At 40.4% G+C, this 23243-nt stretch overlaps 2 protein-coding genes and 1 long non-coding RNA gene across 11 annotated transcripts in view; 2 read left to right on the plus strand and 1 right to left on the minus strand.

Annotated features, from left to right (window-relative positions):
- LOC143714639 (uncharacterized) overlaps positions 1 to 23243 on the plus strand; it is a 120530-nt gene that overhangs the window by 94476 nt on the left and 2811 nt on the right. The window lies entirely within an intron of this gene.
- Positions 1815 to 15243, plus strand: LOC143714637 (E3 SUMO-protein ligase ZBED1-like). 5 transcript variants are annotated; one of them, XM_077205894.1, is made up of 7 exons: positions 1815 to 1944; positions 2292 to 2381; positions 2724 to 2815; positions 10010 to 10148; positions 10553 to 11507; positions 11602 to 14750; positions 14859 to 15243. In XM_077205894.1, exons 4-5 carry the CDS (start codon positions 10037 to 10039, stop codon positions 11215 to 11217), a joined length of 777 nt encoding a protein of 258 aa, XP_077062009.1. In that variant the 5' UTR covers positions 1815 to 1944; positions 2292 to 2381; positions 2724 to 2815; positions 10010 to 10036; the 3' UTR covers positions 11218 to 11507; positions 11602 to 14750; positions 14859 to 15243. The 5 variants fall into 5 exon arrangements, with proteins under 5 accessions (XP_077062009.1, XP_077062011.1, XP_077062008.1 ...); XM_077205896.1 differs by having other exon boundaries at positions 11602 to 11641; XM_077205893.1 differs by having other exon boundaries at positions 2733 to 2815.
- Positions 22137 to 23243, minus strand: part of aclyb (ATP citrate lyase b) — a 67447-nt gene continuing 66340 nt past the window's right edge. For 4 of the 5 annotated variants that reach the window (XM_077205878.1, XM_077205876.1, XM_077205880.1 and 1 more), the window contains one exon: positions 22137 to 22932. In XM_077205878.1, the coding sequence (XP_077061993.1) occupies positions 22838 to 22932 (95 nt within the window). In that variant the 3' untranslated portion in view covers positions 22137 to 22837. Of the gene's footprint in view, positions 22933 to 22955; positions 23078 to 23243 lie in introns of those variants that run through there. The other variant, XM_077205877.1, reaches the window with a different exon arrangement.

The following is a 23243-nucleotide window of genomic DNA, read 5'->3' on the forward strand; positions in this document are numbered from 1 at the left end:
ATGCCGGATTTTCTCTCTCTTTTTAGATTTTTGACATTATTTTACATAAAGAAAAATGCATGCTGCACATGTTCTTGTGAAATAAAGTATATTTTATATAAAATGACCATAAGTTTCAAGCATTATTTTCACGATCAGGAAGTAACTCTCATAATACAATAAAACGGATAACTATATAGAATTATATTACACAAAATCAATGTTTTAAATGCTTATTTTACTATAGTCCTACCTTAATGTATCATTATAATAAGTATAAAGTATGACATTTCGTGTGTAATAATGACGTTTCGTGTCTAAGCAAATTACGCTCCAAAACGTTAGGTGGCGTTACTCGGTTTAGAACGTAAGCTCCGCCCCTCACTTCCGGTCCTGGCGCTGGTGTTAGAACGTAAGCTCCGCCCCTTACTTCCGGTTCTGGCGCTGGGGTTCTGAAACTGGTGGTGCTGCGGGTCTGCAGCTGGATACTATTGGTTCTGGTACATTCTTACTGAAGTCCTTAAGTGAGTTTGCTGCCTTTGCTGTTGTTGTTACTGCTGCTGCTGCTGCTGATACTGCTGGAGCTGATCTGAGACTGTAGACATTAAAACAAACATATAGAGATATATTAGCTGATTAAATCATTTTTATGTGACCATGACAAGATGTAAAGACTGCTGACAGTGTTTGGAACCTTCACTAGCTCACTGACCTGCTGTAAAGCTGCAGATTCTGCCAGGGTGCTATAATATAATAATATAATAATAGTAGCCTATATAATAGTACTAGGGGAGATGTTCACAGAGGCTTCTGCACACAAAACATAAGATATTGGTAAGCCTAACGGTATGTGATAATAAGCCTAAACTCTTACCCGATTTGTGATGATAATTTTTATGGCACTATACGTTTTTTAAATAAATATGTAATAATAATAATAATAATAATAATAATAGTTTAAAGTAAAAATAATAGTTTTTAGTCAAATAACATAAAAAGACCAGACCCCTCGACGCCCGTGAAACTTTTCTCCCTCAAACAGCAAGCTAACGTTACTTCTACAGCCTACACACAGCAATAATAACAACATCTCACTATGCTCTTCACGTCGTTCTTGTAAAATAATAATAATAAGTAAACAAACATCAAAATCACTTCGCTGTGAATAAAACACCACTTACCAGCAGCCGCAGAGTTGCAGATATCCTCTGGTAGTGCGCGTAGCCGCGCGAAATTAAAAAATGCGCGTGCAGCGTGAGGAATCGTCCCGGATGAGTTCGTCAGGTAAAAGGTCATCATGTGAGTCATTTTATTTACGGCTAAATTATTATTCATTAATTTTACTAATAGTTAGATTGGGCAGGCATCCACAAAAGGGCCTTTAATTACAAAAAAAATCAGAGGAAATTTTGCCTTGACAAAAGGGCACTTTGGGCACCAAGGGGCAAAAGGGCAGGTGCTCCAGCACCCAAAGCCCCCCCCCCCTCTGCACGTGCCTGCATGAAAATGTAGTTGTCTCACCATAAATGCATTTAATTAAATCATACTAGGCCTACTATTTTTCACAGACATATTTTTACTTAAGCCCGGGAAAAAGCATTAACACTTACCAGAAGTAGGGTACCCCCTACCTAACCCCCAGCAAAAAAAAAATAACTAATAACTAAAAATGCATAGGCCATTGCACATGGGTCATAGATCTCCAAAATTAGTTTTAAATTAATAATCTAATATTTATGAGATTTTTATTTAAGCAATGTTCTAATTCTAGATATTTATATTTGTAAATGCTGCATGCTTTTGACATGGTTTAATCTATGGGTTTAATCAATGGCCGTGCGCGTGAACTTTCGAGTCGCTTTCAAACACTGGAGTGGCGCAGAGTTGCCATGGAAACGGGGCGGGACCACTGCGACTGACAAGCAGCAAAACTCCCTCTCTCGCTGTTGTTTTCACTACTTTCAGGTAAGATTAGTCTCTAAGAGCACACAAATAATACACACAACTGTTCTTAACACTTCTCTTACTTGTAATTGACACGCTTTTGTTGAATATTTACTTTATAGACATGGTTTAGTGTCTTTGGAAAAAGTCCGTTAGCATCTCAACCGTTTTCAAAAGAGGTTAAGCTAACGTTAAGGTTAGCAGCTAACTCGGTTGAGCTTTTGTTTATGAAAGTTTGGGCTTTTAATCACCTCTTATGTGTAGATGAGAGTTTTAGTAAAGGTGTTACTTGGAAGTGAGCTAATTTATTTAACATAAACGTAAACATAATATTTTAATATTGATAAAAAAATGTTCTGTGATTTCAGGAGCAACAAAATAACCCCTCTTAAACAGAGGGGAAGCTCCACAAGCTAAAAATTTCTGAAGAAAGCTGCTGCCAGAGTTGTAGGAAACAGGTAAACCGAGGAAGCTCATATCTTCATATCCATTTTGTCACAATATTTCACCTATATCACCATGCATCTGTCATTTTCTTATTTTTCAATTTCTCAAATTTACATTTTTAATTTTTATAATTTATTTTAAGAAGGTTTTGACATCCAAATGTAAGTGACACTGTATGAGCAATATTAAATGAATAAGCAAACCTAAAACCAAATTCTGTTATCCTAATTAAGAAATTATTTTCTGTATATTCTTTCTCTTTACTGCATTTCCCCTCTGCTGTTGTTTTTTTCCTTTTAATAAACCTGACATTGTATAATAATATTGTTGGCTCTGTGACAAATGGTTTGTAGTGTTGCTAGATCCTTGATTGCTGCTGATGCCCTGCACCGTAGCAGTTTCTGTCCTGATCATCATCTCTAAGACGCTATGAATCACATGACTAGTAAGTAAAACTTCAAACATGCACTAATGTCAAACACACACTAATTGTGTTAGTACAAATTTTAATGTTTTGAAAAATTTCTTACACAGCATAAACCAACACAGAATTAAAAACAATAATATTGTGAAATAATCTTATTATTATTTTAATAAGTTAACTGTTTTCTATGTGAATATATTGTAAAATGTAATTCCTGTGATCAAAGCTGAATTTTCTGCATCACAGCTTCACATGATCCTTCAGAAATCATTATAATATGATGATTTGATGCTCAAGAAACATTTATGATTATTATCAGTGTTGAAAACAGTTTTGCTGCTTCATATTTTTGTGTTTTTCAGGATTATTTGATGAATAGAAAGTAAAAAAACAGCATTTATTTGAAACAGATATCCTTACTCTCTCTTTTGGTCATTTTATTGCATCCTTGCTGAATAAAAATATGAGTTTCTTTATTTTCCTTTTTTTAAATCTTATTGACCCCAAACTTTTGAACAGTAGTGTTAATAAATGTATTGATAGAAAAAAAGTCCTACAATATAACTTTGTATATTGTTACTATTAACTCTTAAATCCTATTTTCCTGGTTCAGTTTTGCCACTGTATTTCTTTTAAGTGCCTTGTTTTAACACTATATCCTAATCTAAACACACACACACACACACACACACACACAAACACACACACCTACGATGCTTTTGGGAAACGCTGCCCTAGTTTGTGCGATATGGTGAGTAAAGTTACACAATCTTATTTTTACATCACTTCATTTTATCATCACACTAAACGCCACTTCAGAATTAAAAATTGTAAATAAAATTAGAGAAAAGAAGAGTAGCTTGCCTGTACTCACCATGCAGAGATGAACAGCGGAAATGAAAGCATGCTAGAATCGACGTCATGAGTTCACGTCAGTAATCAATGAGAAGAGATGTTGGCGGGTAGAGACATAATAGGCTTGTTTGAGATGAGCAAAATCTGCGCAGAACCGATCACCGGTGATCAGCGCGTAATGCATGCCGGTTAGAAATGTGTCCGAGTGCGGTCCGCCTTGCGCTGATGTCATGCTGACGTGTGTCAAAAAGCTCTCGCGAGCGCAAGGCGCACGTGTCGGATTCTGCAGTCGCGCGCAGTTGCTCTCCACCGACTGCGCTGATCAAAAGCATGATGGGAAACGACTTGCTAACGACACAGCTTAATGTTGATTGGTTTAAACAACCGTGATGTATTGTTCTCTTTTAAAATGTTTGATTTTAAAACTCGGATATCATGTTTTATGTGTATATGTACTCTCGGACAGTGCGATCTCTATGAGTTATGCAATGTCATTTTATTATTAAAAAAAAACAACAAAAAAAAACATCCATGTCACAGCCTATGTCTGTATTAAAGAAAAAATGATTGATAAACACTTATTTGGAATGGAATTAAATAACAAGTACTTGTTATTGTCTTGTTCATTATATTTATATTCATATAAAGGCAACAGAACTTAAATTACATCCAGTTTATTAGCAACACTGTGCACGAGCGTGAATCCCGTGAATCCCGCGATATCCATCATTGATCTCGCAGGGTCAGATCCACTGCGAGAAGCGAGAACTGTGAGATCAATGATGGATATCGCGGGATTCACGGGATTCACGCTCGTGCACAGTCTTGCTAATAAACTGGATGTAATTTAAGTTCTGTTGCTTTTATATGAAAATAAATATAATGATCAAGACACCCAAAGTACTTATTATTTAATTCCATTCCAAATAAGTGTTTATCAATCATTTTTTCTTTAATACAGACATAGGCTATGTGTTTTTTTGTTTTTATAATAAAATGACATTGCATAACCCATAGAGATCGCACTGTCCGAGAGTTTGGGAATATTCACATATAACATATACACACAAAACATGATATCCGAGTTTTAAAATCAAACATTTTAAAAGAGAACAATACATCACGGTTGTTTAAACCAATCAACATTAAGCTGTGTCGTTAGCAAGTCGTTTCCCATCATGCTTTTGATCAGCGCAGTCGGTGGAGAGCAACTGCGCGCGACTGCAGAATCCGACACGTGCGCCTTGCGCTCGCGAGAGCTTTTTGACACACGTCAGCATGACATCAGAGCAAGGCGGACCGCACTCGGAAACATTTCTAACCGGTATGCATATCGCGCTGATCACCGGTGATCGGTTCTGCGCAGATTTTGCTCATCTCAAACAAGCCTATAGACATCATATAGGTAGATGCCCTATCGACCGCTACTGCCTATACATGAATATCAGATGATGTCACCAACGTCTCCTCACTGACGTCACTCAATTCTAAAACTTGTCTTCCGCCATCTTGAGTACCTGATTCGGCAAGATCGATACGTCAGTCGCAAAGGAAGTAGAGCTTATTCTCTGGCCGAGCCCGAAGTTGCGGGCCGATATTTCCCGTCACTATCCTCGGGCCGGGCCCTTGATCTAGAGACGTGCACTCCCAATGCAAAAGAGTGCGGCGCGGGACGAGATTTGATTGCCGAGTGCGAGCGGCAATGCACTCTCTGTGTGTGTGCGCGTTGCAGGGAGAATAAACGATTCGCGGGACTCCCGCAAACTAGAAATATCTATGAATAAAACATAAAAACTAATACATTTTTGCAGAAAAGCAACAAGAACTAAAACAAAATTGAAACGATTTACAGGCCAGAGTTTCCTTTTAAAACACGTTTGCAGCGTTGAGCAATGTAGCCAAAAACAGACATACGTGTTGATTTCTTCAACGCAAAGGCCAATCAGAAGCATTTAAAATAGACTCCCCTCACTGCTCAAAACCTCTATGCTCAAAACTGACTTTTTGTTCAAAGCTCTGAATGCTGACAAATCCTCTAATTGTAACAAACAAAGTGTATATATTATGAAAGATTCATTGTGCAGTCAGCTTAATTGATATTAACAGAGATGTGAGATCGCGATTAACTGATGTCTGCTTTTTAGGAATTATTAAGGGAGCGCACTTTGCGCGCATTCAGTCAAAATCCTTCAATCATATCATGCCCAACCATGCACGCAGCTGCTTGCTTTTATGTTATAACAGTGGTTTGTGTGTTCAAACTCTCTGTGCAGTGTTCATGTTGTGTGTGGTGAGTGGATGTAAATGATAATGAGCTTACGCTAGCTTAGGGCTGTGCGATATCACGAATTATGATCGTGGATTAAAATATATCCACCATCTGCTTTTGAAGAAATGTCGTAGTATCGTGCATTCTATCAGTTGCAGTTCTGGCGTCTCCGTCTCAGCATAGGCTACGCGACGTATATTCACATCAAATGTTAACGCAAAGGAATTAACGAAAGGACAATGCAGTTCACATAAGTTCATTATTTGCATGTGCTAACAAGTCATTCACGTGTTGATGCGCGGTTCTAACGAGCGCTTTTCTGAGCCCATACACCCGAAGCGCACGAGCACTAAGCCTGTCTAACAACAGCGACAGGTTACTGAATGAAGTTATTTTTCTAGTCTTATTGCGCGAATACTGTCAAATACACACAGGGTTTACATAAACAAAGTTGGTTATGTATAAAGTGAAACAAACAGAGAAAATCTGCTTCCTAGCTAATGCCGTCAGTATTGTAGACAGTACCCGGCAGGTACTCAAGATGGCGGCAGTCAACTGGAAAAAGAGAAGATGATGTAAGAGGTCATGTGACTGATATTCATGAGCCGCCATCTTAAACCGGTCACCCGCTCACACTTAGTGTAATCTGAATGGCAGGTGAAATGAGCTGTCAGCGCATTAAATTAATCATATCTCACTGAATACTGAACTGATTTTCACGCGGTTTTTTTTATTTGCTGCAAAGGTCATTCATGTAGCTATGATACAGGACACATGGTTCGGCATATTTTAATATCCATAGTAGGCTTAACATTAATATAATATTCTGATATAAGATATAAAGTGACCAGACACATTATGTGTGATGAAGGATATAATGTATTTTATAAATCACACACTATAAATATAATAAAGCAGAAACAGATAGTTGCAGTAAAGTAAGATATTTTAATAAGTTGAAGAAACAATTTATGATTTGTGACACGCACATACACACGAACAGACACACACACACTCTCTCTCTCTCTCTCTGTCTGTCACACACACACACACACACACACACACACACACACACACACACACACACACACACACACACACACACACACACACACACACACACCTTCACACACAGAACGCAGCCACCGAATCCACCGAACGCAGCCACCTGTAATAAAAATTGAGAAGAAGCTTTTCAACGTGTTTGAATCAGTAATTTTTAAAAATTAAATTCGGACAACATTAAGCCTATAGCTGCTACCTTTTTTATTGTATGTGGATGTGGGAGGGGAAAATGTCGAGACTAAAGCCCTATTCGGATTAACTTTACGAGGGTAGATGGAGTAGGTTAATAATGTAATTTTACCACAGGACTTCTGTAATATCATTAGCCAAATCGCGTGTGATAAGATATAGCTGCTAGGTTATCAATAACACTAGAAGTTGGAGGGGTAACTCAATTTGCGCATCGCTGTCATGTTGCTTCCTGATATCATGTGCGCAAACACAAATAACCTATTCAACAGGGCAGTTGAATGCTTATCTGATAACCTAGAAGCTGTTGTAAATATTACTTTAACAGTTACCTCACCTCTCCATGCCGGGTGAACACCGGCTGATGCAGTAAGTTAAACAGCATTTCACAACGATTTCAGTACAGTAATAGCAAATATTAATTTAAAATAAAATTAAAATATTTAATAGGGGAAACTGCGAAAACGCAAGTAAACCAAACGAATATCAGTTTAAACTAAAGATTGGACTCAATATAGTGTTCCTTACAACTTACTAAAGATCCATTGATCCATGGATATTAACATGCAGCCAGGAATCGTGTTTCCTGACATTTATATGTGCCTGATTTCGACACCAGGGAAATACATACAGCAAATTTGCCTGTGAATGCTTTATATAAATACAAAATAGGCAGGTCTAAATCCAGGTGATCACTTATCAATGTTATATATATCATCATATCGTCTAGAGACTTAAACTTGTATAGTTTTTTTGTCAGTGTTTATTTAAAAATGTCAAATTATACAGAATATACAGTGGTAAATATTTGATTGATGAGTTGTCACTGCAATATATAACAATACAATATATAGAGAATGATTTTACAACTAAATTCAGCATATTGACACAAAAATGATAACTGCAAATCCACCTTTCGCTGCCTGGAGTCCAGTTGTTTCTATGAATTGCAGCGATCTATTTGCTTCTCTGTTCTGTAGCTTTAGGTAGTCTGTAAAAATATTCCTCATATTTCTTGTCAAATCTAGTTGTACAGTCAGTCTCAAAGCTCTTTCCCGTTTTAGACGCGTTTTGTGTGTTTTTCCGCAGCATTCACTGAAAACCAATGCTGCCGCTCAGTCTTTTTGCCACTTGTGGGCGTAACTGCAGTAACTCTGGCCAACGGTGACGTCACGTGCATTCCCTCTATAAGGCATCTAGTCTCTATATGATATCTATGGGTAGAGCCCCAGGTGCGGCCCCATCTCGATCGACGTCATCACTTTGCCACTAACCAATGAGAAGCATTGTGGGCCCCCAAGTGCACCCCAGCCCAAATCTGCAGGCTGCAGCGAGGTGCTTCTCACTTCTGGAGCATTTCAAAAGGCTGCAGTCCATGAGATTGGACGTTTGTCACCCAATCAAATGTCAGTAAAGCTCTGCATGTGGTAATTAAAACTACATTGAAGAGAAGCATGGCAGGACTTCTCTCCAAACACAGAAGTAACATTTTCTATGGTTTTTTTAAAACATTTTTGTATGTTTGCCAGTATTTCATAGTTTGTCTGTAGAATAGAAGGATTTAACTTCTTAAAGTTAAAAATCATTTGTAGAATTGCAAGTTTTAAAGGCACACTGTAGAAATTGTTTCAACCAAAATGTTCAAGTTTTTGATAAAAAAAGAAAGATGCACACAGAAAATGACTCTAACATGACCATATTGATTGATTCTAATATATTTAGTTTGTTACAAACAATGTGCAATCTGTAAAACAAAACCTCAAAATTAAAGTTGAAATGTTAAATTAAAGTTGAAAAGTTAATATGTTATAAGCTTAAAGTATAGATCAACAATTTTTATGTGTGGTGGGGTTAGAGAGGACTCAAGAGCGAGAGTGACAATCACAGTTCTTTAATAGAGTCAAAAGTCAGACCACAGGTAATCCAAACTGAAAAGTCAATAATAAACATCAACAGAGGACACCAGTAGAACTGGCAGAATCACATGAACATAAATCTCCTCTGTGGTACTGGTAGAGACGAACAGCAGGCTGGTAAAACAGCGACTCGGAGACTCACGGAACTGGATACAGGTGGCGAGCACCGAGCAGGTAATCAGCCTCAGCTTTAAGCACGTAAGGTTTCTGTGGACGTATAGATGAGCACAGGATAAGGATGGCTGGCGCGAAACAGACGTTCCGAAGCTTTGCGAGATCCCGAAGCAAAGATGATTCAAAACACTGATCCGAAGCGTGATTCAAAACACCCACGTCACGTGACAACGGCTAAATGAAGCGTCTAAGTGTTTCATCAGGTGGAGTGCTCCTCCGAATCAGGGTTTCATTGATTGGTCGGTTCGGGAACAAATCACACAATCACACAGTATAAAAGTTTTGTCAACGCATTTTCATATCGTGGGTTTTTGTGAGAGGAGTTTGGTTTTGAGATAGCGGATTTTTGGTGATATAGTGACATTTATAGTGCTATTTGTTTAGTTATATTTAGGATTTAATTTACATTTACACATTGACTTAGAGACACACAGTGTACATATAGTGACACATTAATAGATGCATTGATAGAAATATATATATATATATATATATATATATATAGATTAATAGATAGATACATATATTACAGATACATATAGATTATTAGATAGATAGGCTACATATTAGATAGATAGATAGATAGATAGATAGATAGATAGATAGATAGATAGATAGATAGATAGATAGATAGATAGATAGATAGAAATGGAGGCTCCACAGAAGAGATGCCGTACGTCTGTGGTGTGGGAGCATTTCCATTTGGAAACCCCAAATAAAGTGAGATGTGTGTATTGTGATCGGCAGCTAGCCTACTGCAACAATACATCATCCATGATGCGCCATTTGAGGAGCATTCATCCTGCCATTCTGCAGGGTGCAGAGGATGGTAGTGTTCCCCCTGTACCAAGGCCTGCTACTGACACTGCTGGGCCATCTAAGCAAGGTATGCATTGTTTGAAATATAGGCTAATTATAAGTGAAATATAATAACTAAGTGTTGGGCCATTGTTTAGAAAGGCCATGGACTAAGACATGCCTAACATCCCAATCACAACTGCCAATCACTTTAAAAACAAATGTTGTCAATATAATATTATACTTTGTGAATATACATTTTATATGTCTACATATGAGTACCCAATCTACAGCCAAGACATCATTTTGTTTTTTTGTAATTGTTGTATTTCTATAATGCACTTTATCTTTCTCTGCACACTGAGCATAAATATTCATAACATAACTTTGTTTAGGAAGGTTTCCAAATGAACCAGTAGACTACTTTCACGGTAGGCCACTATTTTTCCAATATATTTGTCTGAAAGTATGTTTTATCTTCTCTTTTAAAAGGCAGACAGAGGGAATTGGATGAGGCTCTTCTGAACATGGTGGTGAAGGATCTGCAGCCCTTCACCATCGTGGAGGATGAGGGTTTCAGGGCCTTTGTGAACAAGCTTGATCCAAGCTATGTCCTCCCATCCCGGAAGGTGCTTAAAACAATGGTCAGCGAAAGGTACAACACAACCAAGGAGAAGACAATGGAGGACCTACAAAAGGCGGAATTTGTTAGCCTTACGGCTGACATGTGGTCTTCCATTAATATGGATGGATATCTTGGTGTAACATGCCATTACATAACACCAGAGGCAACAATGGCAACTGTTTTACTGGGTGTAAGGAGGTTTTACCAAACCCACACAGCCCAGCATCTCATGGAGGCTAAAGCCTTGCTAATGGCTGAGTGGGGAATAACCTCCAAAGTTCACTGCATGGTGACTGACAATGCATCCAACATGATCCTAAGTGCCCAGCTACTCAACCTTCGCCATGTCCCATGTTTTGCTCATAATTTGAATTTGATAGTGAAAAAGGCCCTGGATCAAACCCCAGTCATCAATGAAATTCGCCAGAAAGATAGTGGGGTTGTTCAGATCCAGCTGCAAAGCAAAGGACAAACTTGTGGAGATGCAGAGCTTGATGGGCAGACCAAGTCTGAAAATGATACAGGAGGTTGAAACGAGATGGAACAGCACATTCGACATGCTACAACGCTTGTATGAGCAACGTGAGCCAGTGGGTGCTGCACTTGCCAATTTAAACAGTGATACTGCTCCCCTGACAAGTCTTGAGTATGACATTATTCAACAGTCATTGACACTTCTTCAACCATTCAAACTAGCAACAACAGAGATGTCAGAGGAACAGAGAGTGTCTGCTTCAAAGCTCATACCATTGTACAGGATGTTGCAGCACAAGCTTGCACAGAAAAAAGGAAATGCAACGCAGGAATCAACTGTACAATTAGGTAGGACACTATGACCATACGTGTAATTGGCCATAACTCTCATATTGTTGTCATTATTTTAATTAATATGGTTTTCTCTTGTGTTGGCTCATAGGCTCACATCTACAAGAAGGTCTGCACTCCAGATGTGGAGGGTATGAGACTTTTAGAGCCTTGGCACTGGCTACACTGCTGGACCCAAGGTTTAAAAATGTGGCTTTTGGAAATCCTGCCAAAGCCCTGGATGCTGAAAAGCACATCACAATGGAGTGTGCTTCACTGATGCGTTCAAACACAACTCCTGGGGCCTGTTTCAGAAAGGAGGTTAAGTGAAAACTCTGAGTATGTTAACCCTGAATTGAGGGAAACTCTGGGTTTTCTGTTTCAGAATGGGAGGTAAGTCAAACCTGAGAAAGCAGGGTAAGTCAAGCCCGTTTCTGAAAGAGAGGTAACTTATACTCAGAGTCAGTTACCATGGTAACTTACTCTGTGAACCTAACCTGGTCGGGAGCAGGTTTACTTCCGTAAACCCAGAGTTTATTTCGGTCTCCTCCCCTTTTTTAAAGAGGAAGCGGTGTTTAAACACCTCATTCATTTTTTCGGTACATTTATTCATTGCTGTTTTTCCCCCCAATTTTTTAATAAGATGAAGTCTATATAACTTCTTAACTGGCAACTGAAAATACAGTAGATTAGAGTTACATCATGTAGCTCTAAACAAATTCTACAGAATTAAACTGTGGCATTCACTGAAAATCACTGAACTGTGTTCATCTGTGCACCAGAAGTTGATGGACCTTCCTCCTACTGTTCTTCCACACTCTGGGGACGAGGGAGAGATAAGAATATCCGTTTATACTTAGATATAAACTTAGTTTCTATAGGCTACTCCAGATAAAAAATGTTAAGAAATGTGAATGTGTAGATTGTTTGATGTGTAGACACATAATATTAACATTTCCTCTGTAGGCCTCTCTGTGGCAGCAGAAACTGTTTCTTCATCCCCATCGTCCTGTGAAGATGAGCATTTGGTTGAGCACATTTTATAATACTATTTGTCATAATTTCTGGTGTAATGAGTAGACTACTTACAACTGTCTGGGTTCTGTTGGGACAGGAGGCTCCAAAAGACAGATATTACCATCAGAATCTGTTGGGAGCAACAAAAAACCCAACCCAAAGTAAAATATATGGAAATATCAAAAACACCCTATATAAAAAATAACACATATTGTTATCACAATCACATACACCTCTTACATTTTATGAAGGCACTCCAATCTTCGGGAGTGGCTGGCTCTGATGAAGTCCCTCCAGGAATTCCCTCAGCCATTGGCCTTCCAGCATTCAGGCTCAGGCCCATCTCCATCTCCTCTGCATGTCCATCTCCATCTCCTCTCCATCTCCATCTCCTCTGCATCTCTATCTCCTCTGCATCTCCATCTCCTCTGCATCTCCATCTCCTCTGCATCTCCATCTCCATCTCCTCTGCATGTCCATCTCCTCTCCATCTCCTCTGCATCTCCATCTCCTCTGCATCTCCATCTCCTCTCCATCTCCATCTCCTCTGCATCTCCATCTCCATCTCCTCTGCATGTCCATCTCCTCTCCATCTCCATCGCCTCTGCATCTCCATCTCCTCTGCATCTCCTCTGCATCTCCATCTCCATCTCCTCTGCATCTCCATCCCATCTCCATCTCCATCTCCTCTGCATCTCCATCTCCATCTCCTCTGCATCTCCATCTCCTCTGCATCTCCATCTCCATCTCCTCTGCATCTCCATCTCCTCTGCATCTCCTCTGCATCTCCATCTCCATCTCCTCTGCATCTCCATCTCCATCTCCTCTGCATCTCCATCTCCTCTGCATCTCCATCTCCATCTCCTCTGCATCTCCATCTCCTCTGCATCTCCATCTCCTCTGCATCTCCATCTCCTCTGCATCTACATCTCCTCTGCATCTCCATCTCCTCTCCATCTCCATCTCCTCTGCATCTCCATCTCTTCTGCATCTGCATCTCCATCTCCTCTGCATCTGCATCTCCATCTCCTCTGCATCTCCATCTCCTCTGCATCTCCATCTCCTCAGCATCTTCATCTCCATCTTTGCGAGCCTCTTCCTTCTTTCTGTTGGCTGAGTAGAAGTCAAATGAGAATGAACATTTAATTGTGTTAATTAGACCTATGTCAAAAATGCTGCTGCACTGCAAGACACTGGATGCTATTTAGTTATTTAATATGTCAAATGTTTGTAAAGTCAGTTAGCCTACATCCATGATTTGCTCAAGCCATACCTGACTGAATTATGTTTTTATATTTCATTTTTTCAGCTGCTATTTTCTTTTAATGCCTGAAGGATTGCACCTACATGAAAATTAAAATTAGGTTGAATAACATACTGTTCTTCCAGTTTCACCTCTGATATTATAACAGTTGGGTAAGTTACTCTAAAATAGTTATTAATTACTAACTACAAATGACATCTTCAACAGTGTAATTAGATTAATGTAATAATTACTATCTCTAGAAAGTATTGGTCTACTTATTACTAATTACTTTATAAATCCCATATCAACCTCAACCACTTGAACAATACAAAAAGAGACAATAAACTGCACTTTTAATGCTTTCAAATTAACAATATACAATTGCATGAATTATTCTTGAATTGACCAAAGTGTGTAGAGAGAGAAGGCTACATTAAAAATATACCTTTAAAAAATGTTATGTTAAATCCATTGTTGTTTTATACAGAATTGTTCTATAGTCTATGCAGTATTTAATGCAATGACATCATATCTTACTTTATATTACAGAAGAATTAAGAGTAATCCCTTTATTTAAATTACAGTATTTAGACTTGGTAATTACACCCAACACTGTATAACAGTAGCCTAATTAAAATGTAAACTTACGCATTGACTCGAGCAACTATTTTCTCCCAAACCAACTCTCTCGATCGCCGCTGCTTTTGTTGCTTAAAAAGAAAATGTTTGCGTACTGCTGATGAGAAATATGCAGACCTCTTTTTGTCTGGTGCTGTTACCATGGTGACTCATAATATCTGTGCTCCATTGATAATGGCTTTTTATAGTTGTGGTGCACGCGCTTAACTCCGAGTCAGTCAACTTAGAGTTGATTGAGCTTACTCATTTCAGCTGTTCTGAAACCGAAAACTCAGAGTTTCCCATCTCAGGGTAAGTCAACTCAGACTTCAAGTTTTAACTCAGAGTTGGTTGAACCTCCTTATTGAAACGGGCCCCTGGTGAGTTTCAGTCTATGTTATCTTATGTAATGTGATTCATGAAATTTATACTTCATATGTGTTGTCAGTTTATGATTTGTTACTAATTGCCGTTTTCTTTTAATTCAGAACCACAAATGTCAACATCAGGCCCATCATCATCAACACCAGTTGAAACACAAGACAGTTTATGGGAACATTTTGACAATCGTATCCGTGAGACCCAGATGATACACAATCCTACAGCTGATGCCACAGTGGAAGTGAAAAAATACCTCAGCGATGCGTTTTTGCCCAGAACTCATGATCCTCTAACTTACTGGAAAGAGAGAGCAGTAATCTTTCCTCATTTGTATGTCCTAGGTAAAAAATATCTTTGTATGCCAGCAACAAGTGTCCCTTGTGAGAGAATTTTTTCAAAGGCTGGAGAAATTATCTGTAAAAAAAGAAGTAGGCTGAGTCATTCAACAGCAGAGAAATTAATATTTTTGAATAAAAATCTATAAGAAAGGGAGACATTGTGGCTTGATTTATTTTTATTAATATTCATTTTTCATGACCAAAATCACATTATGCAATGTGAAGAGACTACAGGTTACAAGCTTCATATATTACAAAAATACAATAATAAAAAAAAAAACCAACACATTTTTTTATTAGCTCTTTGTAAAGGTTGTTTCAGATCAACACCTGCAAGTGACCACTAGGTGTCACCGTGGAGAAGGGTTTCGGATTGATTCGAAGCCTCGAAACAAAATGGCACATTTGCTTCGACTGTTTCATTGCTTCACAAAGCCTCGATCTGCCCATCACTAGCACAGGATAATTCCAGTAGAAATATTCCGTAGGACTCACAAGACAGGACAGGACAGGACAAGACTGAGATAAACTCTGGTTAGTGAGCATCTGAGACATCGAACAATCTGGCAACAAGACAGGGCAAGAGAGGGTTAGAAGAAGCCAAGATAATGAGAGGAGATGAGGAACAGGTGGAGAGGAATGAGCGTAATGAAAAGTGATAACAGCTGTCAGTAATGAAAGTGAAAGCGGTGTGTGTGTGTGTGTGTCCAGCAGAGGGAGACAGAGAAGGAGACAGGATCATGACATTATGTTTATTATTTTATTTCATTTTGTTAAATTTTTGTGAAGTACCCGTTTTGACCTGACGTCCATTGAAATGGACAAAGAAATTACAATTAAAGAATGTTGAAATTTTTAATATTTGTATTTGGTCTGTATATAAAAGCTATTCACATGATTACGGAAAGGTTTATACTCTCATTAAAATGATACGCCACTCCACATAGACCATAGAAAGTAAAAAAAGAACAGACATGCCAACTAGTAACTGACCTGATGCAGACACATATCTGGAGCGTCGAGCGAGGTTTTGCCAACTTGAGGTTACGTCACGTGAAAATAAGCGGGGCAGCCACATGAGCGCGCTGCAGTTCCATCTTTCACCACAGATTTACGTAGGAAATTTGTGGGGTGCTGTAGTAGCTCTAAAATAAAGGACACGAGAGGGAGGGAGTGGGAGGGCTCCGAGACCGGCTGCCCCAGTAGTATCATGAATATGCCTGCTGAATCCATGCGATAAAATCCTGCTCCCTTTATGACTTAAAATAGTCTAGAAAATCCAAAAAATATTTGTGCAGAATGCTGAACACTTTTATATATATTATTTTTATTAAATCAGTTTTTGGATTAATATTTTGGAGGGGCAGCCTCTCCCCCACCTGCCGCGGATGTTCATTTTTAACCAATAATTTCTTTAAACCCTCTGGTGTCGTTCGGTCATTTTACACCGGAAAAAAGTTTAGAATTTTTAAAAAATCATAAGTTCATCACGAAACTCTGTGACTTTTGTGGCAGTTGCTATGCAACCACAAAAACAAACAAAACAAAACGTCTCGGTTATTTACGTAACCTTGGTTCCCTGAGAAGAGGGAACGAGTATTGCATAAGGCTAGCTTACGCTATGGGGAAAACTCCTTTTCTCGAGAATATCGAAGCAAAAGTTTTTAAAATGCAGTGCAGCTGCACAGCAGACACAGATGAGCGGCTAGCAGGTCATTAGCTGTGTTGCGGCAACTGCACGAACCTATGGCGAGGCGGCTCAGACATGGAACCAATCAGGCAGCTTCGCACCTTGGTGCGTCAGAGCCCACCAGAATGGGCGTGGCCTAAGCCCTTATAGTGGCCCATTCAGCCAAAGAAATTCAGGTTAAGTCGACTGAAGCGATCCCCTGATCAAAGCACAATAGCACGGCGGGTTACGCAATGCGCGTTCCCTCTTCTCAGGGAACCGAGGTTACGTAAGTAACCAAGACGTTTCCCTTTTTGAGAGGTCTCTCGTTTTGCGTAAGGCTAGAGTACGCTATGGGAACCCCCTTCAAAACACCGTGTGTGCTTAACTTCGCTTCATACAGTAACCCGAAGCCAGATGCCTGAGGCTAATAGATGAGTAAAGTTAATGAATCCCAATAGAAACTGGTCATTTGACGAGACTCGTATAGGAAAAACAAGGAAATGGACCTAATAGGGCCAAATCCTTATAATGTACTTATATACATTTATATACATACATTATAAGGATTTGGCCTATTTGGTCCTATGGCCTACGGGGGGTTTTGCTTGCACTTACACTGAAAGAATCCTCGCTAGCAAAAGCGGGAACTTCCAGATTATAAAATCTGATAAATGTTGATGGCGAGGCCAAGCCGGCCGACGCACAAATATCTTCCATGGGTATTCCACTTGACCAAACCCATGACGAGGCCATACCTTTTGTGGAATGAGCTCTGACACCTAAGGGGCAATGCAGGCCCTTAGACTCATAAGCCAGCGCGATAATCTCTGCTTTGTCACACCGAGCCCTTTGCTGTGGCCGCCAAAGCATTCAAAGAGCTGTTCTGACTGTCTGAATGAGGCAGAATGCTCCAAATAAACTCTGATAGCCCTGACGGGACAGAGTAAACCCACGTCTCTTTCGTCTTCTGGCGAGGAAAGAGCTGCTAGTGAAATAACCTGCGCTCTGAATGAGCTTAAGGACGACTCTGGAGTCGCTAGGCCCAAACTCAAGGCAGGAAGCGCTTACTGACAGCGCTTGTAAGTCGCCCACTCTCTTGACTGAGGCGAGCGCCAGTAAGAGAGCGGGTTTTAGCGAAAGATGCTTCAGGTCCGCAGACCACAGCGGCTTGAATGGGGCACCCTTCAGTGCTTCCAGGACCGAGGAGAGGTCCCAGATAGGCACAGAAGGAGGTCGCAGAGGGTTCAGTCTCGGTGCCCCTTAAAGGAAGCGTACAACAAGGTTGTTTCTTCCTAGTGATAGGCCGGACACAAGAGCGTGAGATGCTGTTATGGCCGCCACTAGGGGTGCGCCGATCCGATACTCAGTATCGGTATTGCTCCGATACTAGCAATATATGCCGGATCGGGTATCGCCAGACGAGACCATCCAAATCCGATCCGATATTGTATAGCCTACGTATGTTATTGTTATACAACACAAAAGCCACAAAACATTATAAAGCACTATAATGTTTTCGTGTACTGTATTCCTAGATTTCTGAAGCCATTACATATAGTTTAATGTGAGGTACAGATTTTAATCGTTAAATTAATCTTCACCTAAGTGCTTCCCTCCGCTGCGGCTGTCAGTCATTCTCAGCACTCAAACAGCGCGTTGCGCTCGGGTAAAACAGTCAACACGATGAAACTCTCTCCAAGATGAGTCAATGTTCCTATTATTATACTGTAGATATGTAGATAAAGGTCTATGGTTTGCATAAAAGGACTTTAACGTGCTGGAGTTTCACATGTTACTTTCAACCGGGTGTCTGTTAGATCACAACACAACTCCTCAGTGATCACAACACTGGAGTAGAGAGCGATATAATTGCTCTTCACACGCACATTAACTGAAATTTAAAACTGTTAAAAGGCTCAAACTAATGAATAAATAAAGAAATATATGTATATCTTACTTTTGTGCTTTGAACTTTTCAATGCGAGGCGCTGCGCGCCGTGACTCCATGTTGCTTCGAGCGCATCATTCTGCGCACGGGATGCGCATAAGGTTTCGTGCCGCTCTGAATTGTAGCCTTTCATATTACAATACTTTTGCGCAATGGCAGTTTATTGATAGCCTTAGTTGTTCTGTCCAATCTATGTATCATATGTTGCTGTTTCATTAAAAAGTTGCGCTTAAAATTTTAAAATAAATGTATTTTAATTATATAGTATATATTTTGTCTGTATTGTTTTACAAAGTAAGGAAAATAATGTTTAAGTCAAGCTTTGATGCCTTTAACAAAAGAATAATCCCAGTCTCTTCCCCACAGTGAGGCATACAGATACAGTTTATTAGGTAATTTGGCACTGTTTTTTTAATTATTATTTTAGTATTGGATTGGATCGGTATCGGCGGATCGTGCGGATCGTGCCACCCCTAGCCGCCACATACACTTTGAACGTGCAGGGGGTAAGACCCGCATCCAGAAGCCCTTGTAAGAAGGGGAGTACACTCAATGCTTCGCACGAATAGGGGTCCAGGCTCCGTGCAGCGCACTGGACAGAAATACCACCCATTTCTGAGCATAGAGGCGTCTAGTGGACGGCGCTCTTGCCTCAGTGATCGTTTTCAGCACCCTTCCCGGGTATCCGTTGAGGGACCATACATGAAGGGCCCACAAGTCGGTACGGGGATGGCAGATTAATCGGTTTGCCTGCGTGAGGAAGTGTCTCCTCAGCGGAACCGGCCATGGGGCTGTTTCCAGCAGCTGTGCCAGCTCGGAGAACCACAATGGGGTCTTCCAGATAGGTGCTATTAGTAGCACTGCACACTTGCTCTCCCTGATCCGTTTGATGACCTGTGGTAACATCGTGACCAGAGGGAATGCATACAGCGGGCGGCTCGGCCAATCGTGTACAAGCGCGTCTCTGCTGTTTGAGAGAAATATTCGGCAATGAGCGTTGTCTTCTGAGGCGAAGAGGTCGACCACTGCCTAGCCGAAGAAGCTCCATATTAGCTGAATCGTCTGTGGGTGAAGAGACCATTCCCCTGGGGGAACATTGTCTCTGGATAACACATCCGTACCCTGGTTCAGAATGCCTGGCACGTGCGCCACCCTTAGGGAGCGCAGGTTGTGCTGAGCCCATAAGATGAGGTTTTTGGCCATGTCGTGCAGGTTGCTTGACCTGAGACCGCCCTGGTGATTTATATAGGACACCACAGCCATGTTGTCCGTCCGGACCAGGACAGAGTGGCCTTTTAAGTATGGGAGAAAAGCTTTCAGCGATAGAGCGACTGCTCTCATCTCTAGACTGTTTATATGTAGGCGCCTCTCCGGGCTTGATCTTAGGCCAGAGACGGGCCTGCCCTCATAAAGGGCTCCCCAACCTAGATTGGAGGCATCTGTCGAGGTCACATTTCTCCTCTTAACCACACCCATACTCCCTCCTGACTGATACCAGTCGTCTGCTTTCCTGGGAGCCAGGGCTCTGATACAGCCGTGGTTCGCTCTGATTTGTAAGTGGCCAGATCGCCATGCGTGAGTTGGTACATGGGGTTTTAGCCAGCGCTGGAGAAGACGCATGTGCAGTAGTCCAAGCTGGAGTACTGATGATGCTGAAGCAATAAGACCCAACATCCTCTGAAATCTCTTGAGAGGCGCACACACGCCTGCTCTGAAAGATGCCGCTAGGCCTTGAATAGTGAGCGCGCGCTCTATGCAGTTTCAGCGTGGCTGGTTTCCAGGCCAAAACTCACTCATAGTGTCCGTCTGGGTCATGCAGAGAGCTCGAGAGGGCTCTGCATGACGCGAGACACAGAGTGAGGCACGCGGGGAGTGGCCCGGCGTGCATTTGCTCGTGTCTGTCCGCTCTGACATCCTTTGTGAGTATCACTTCTTTTAGCGTGGCTCGATCAAAGGGAGAGAGGGAGCATGAAGCGCGGGGTCGTCGGCGGCGAAAACAACCAGTCGAGCCCACAGGGTGGGGAGATCCATGTCGTCACACTCAGGGCAGCCGCCCTTAGTGAGTGCAGCTTCCGCGTGGTCCTGGCCCAGACAGGAAGCGCAGAGGATGTGACGGTCTCCGCCGAAGAGAGGGCCTCTGCACGAAGCGCATTTTAGAACGAGGCATTTGCAACAACGCCTCGGAAATTGCTCTTTTAGAAAGTGTGAAGCAGCGGCGAACACACTAATGCATTAAAAGAATATAGCGTGCCGGATGGCACAGCAGCACAGCAGGCTGAAGGCGGCATCCAGTTGAAAAACTAGGAAGCCGGCGTCATCAGAGCTGCAAGGCAGGTGGCTTGTTCCTCTGAAGGCTTTTCGACGGCAGCGAAGGCTTCTTATTCAGAGATCAGCGAAGTTAGAAGTTCGCTGAAGGAGACAAAATCTGAATTCCTTTGGCTGAATGGGCCACTATAAGGGCTTAGGCCACGCCCATTCTGGCGGGTTCTGACGGCGCGAAGCAGCCTGATTGGTTCCGCGTCTGAGCCGGAAGTTCGTGCAGTTTCCGCAGCACAGCCAATGACCGTGCTAGTCGCTCATCTGTGTCTGCTGTGCAGCTGCACTGCGTTTTAAAAATTTTTGCTTCAATATTCTCAAGAAAAGGAGTTTTCCCATAGCGTAAGCTAGCCTTACGCAATACGAGAGACCTCTCACAAGGGAACAATCGTGGACTTCATTCGAAAAAGATAAAAAAGCTGGTTGTAAAAAAAAAAAAAAAAAAACACTTGTGTTGTTCGCGGTCAGAAATGAATGGGAATGAGAAATATGAAAAAAATAGAGCAAAATTTCTTTTGGAGGTGTGGGAGGCCATAATCTGATTTGGTGACTCTCTAAAATATCAAGAGTGCAAAATAAACATTTTTTGGATTGAATCATAATTATTAAATAGTAACAAAATTCTCTCAAACTACAAAATATTATTGAACAGATATATATTACTGAATTAACTGAAGAAAAGTCAAGTCAATTTTGACTGCGAACAACACAAGTGTGACTGACTCCCAGAGGGGAGTTGAATCCTTTTAAAATGTTTGACTTAAAACTAAAATTTCCTATTTAACATTTCTAAATAAAATCCCAAAATATATATAACATGAACCATTTAAAAACAACACTTGAGTGCTAAAAATATTTTTAGTGCTAAACTATTTATCCGTGTCCATTTCTCTACATTCATTAACAAATCCTCTGTAAATGCAACAAGTCGACTCGTCCAATTCCTTGCAGGGCATCAATTTGTTAGTGAAGATGCAGTCTCTCTATTAAAATCAGTTAATTCACAGCATTTTAAAAAACTCTGACATGCACTTTATGTCATTATGTTTTCGCAATAAACCCATTACCAGGGTTGAATGCAACACAAAATATAAAAATTATACAACATGAGTAACCAATAAAGAACTTTATTCTCAAAAATACCACAATTTTGCAGATAAAAACAACACTATAGAAGCTGATTTAGTTTCACTTTTCCCAAATAGTGATAAATGTGCCATTAGCAGTTTGCTTACTCAAGATTAAGTGTGAAAAGACTTTAATTTTCGTTTTAGAGCAGTGGGAAGTCATGCATAAACATGCTTCCTCAATATTTTAGACAAATACAAATATGTGCCATTTCTCTAATCCCATTTCAAAGTGGATTTAGATCTTAATACAAACTCTGTTGAGACTATAAAACTTAAATATATACGCTAACATAACATGTAAAACTTGAGAGTATGCAGTAGAATTTGGCGCTTTGCATCAACAGGCTGTGGTGTCTTCATTCATTCTATTAGAACTCACAGCATGAAGACCCATACACGACAGAACATTTGTTCATTTTAACCAGAGCAAAGGAAGGTTCATGGTAGTGTTAGTAATGTAAGATGGCCAATGACAAGTTTGCTTTATAAGCAGCTGTTTTATAAATTAATTTGACAATTGTCATGCTTTGCGAAAGTTACCTACTCCTCTCAGTATTTTGCTAGTGTATCTCTTTGGATATGACTGAATAATTTACCCCCTCCTTTTTCCACTATGGTGAAGTAATAAAATAGACATGTTTCCACAGCTTTACATTATCCAAAATACTCATTGGTTCCAGGTTTACATAGACATGTGCTCGGGAAGTACGTAGGAGATATCATCCCACGGGTGGCGGTAGAGACCCTGTTTCAGCCTTTTCTGGTCCAGATAGTGACCTGTGGGATTGACAGTGAAAACAAATATGAAAAAAACAAAAACCCATCATGAAATGTAACATGTTTTACATATCCTGAACCACACAAATTATATACACTCCCCCCAGGCTGCAATTTTCACACAAATATGTTTGCCTTTCGGTGTCTAAAACAGAAAAAAAAACCTGCATTAAAAAATAAGAATGAATAACAGACATTTTGGGTAATAGAGGATATTGCGCATTCATCCCATATCGTAATTACTAGATGACAAACCGTGATGTTCTACTCGGAGCTGTTAAGACTCTTAACTGCAATTAATCTATGAATTT

This window comes from Siphateles boraxobius, unplaced genomic scaffold (assembly GCF_051911475.1).
Source record: "Siphateles boraxobius isolate OS27281-9 unplaced genomic scaffold, OSU_SipBor_1 55, whole genome shotgun sequence".
Taxonomy (NCBI): Eukaryota; Metazoa; Chordata; class Actinopteri; order Cypriniformes; family Leuciscidae; genus Siphateles; species Siphateles boraxobius.

Excerpts from the sequence above, each read along its gene's own strand:
- LOC143714637 (XM_077205894.1), top strand. The coding sequence starts at position 10,037 with ATGATGCGCCATTTGAGGAGCATTCATCCTGCCATTCTGCAGGGTGCA. Across the intron at positions 10,149-10,552 it reads TGCTGGGCCATCTAAGCAAG|GCAGACAGAGGGAATTGGAT; the intron begins GTATGCATTGTT and ends CTCTTTTAAAAG.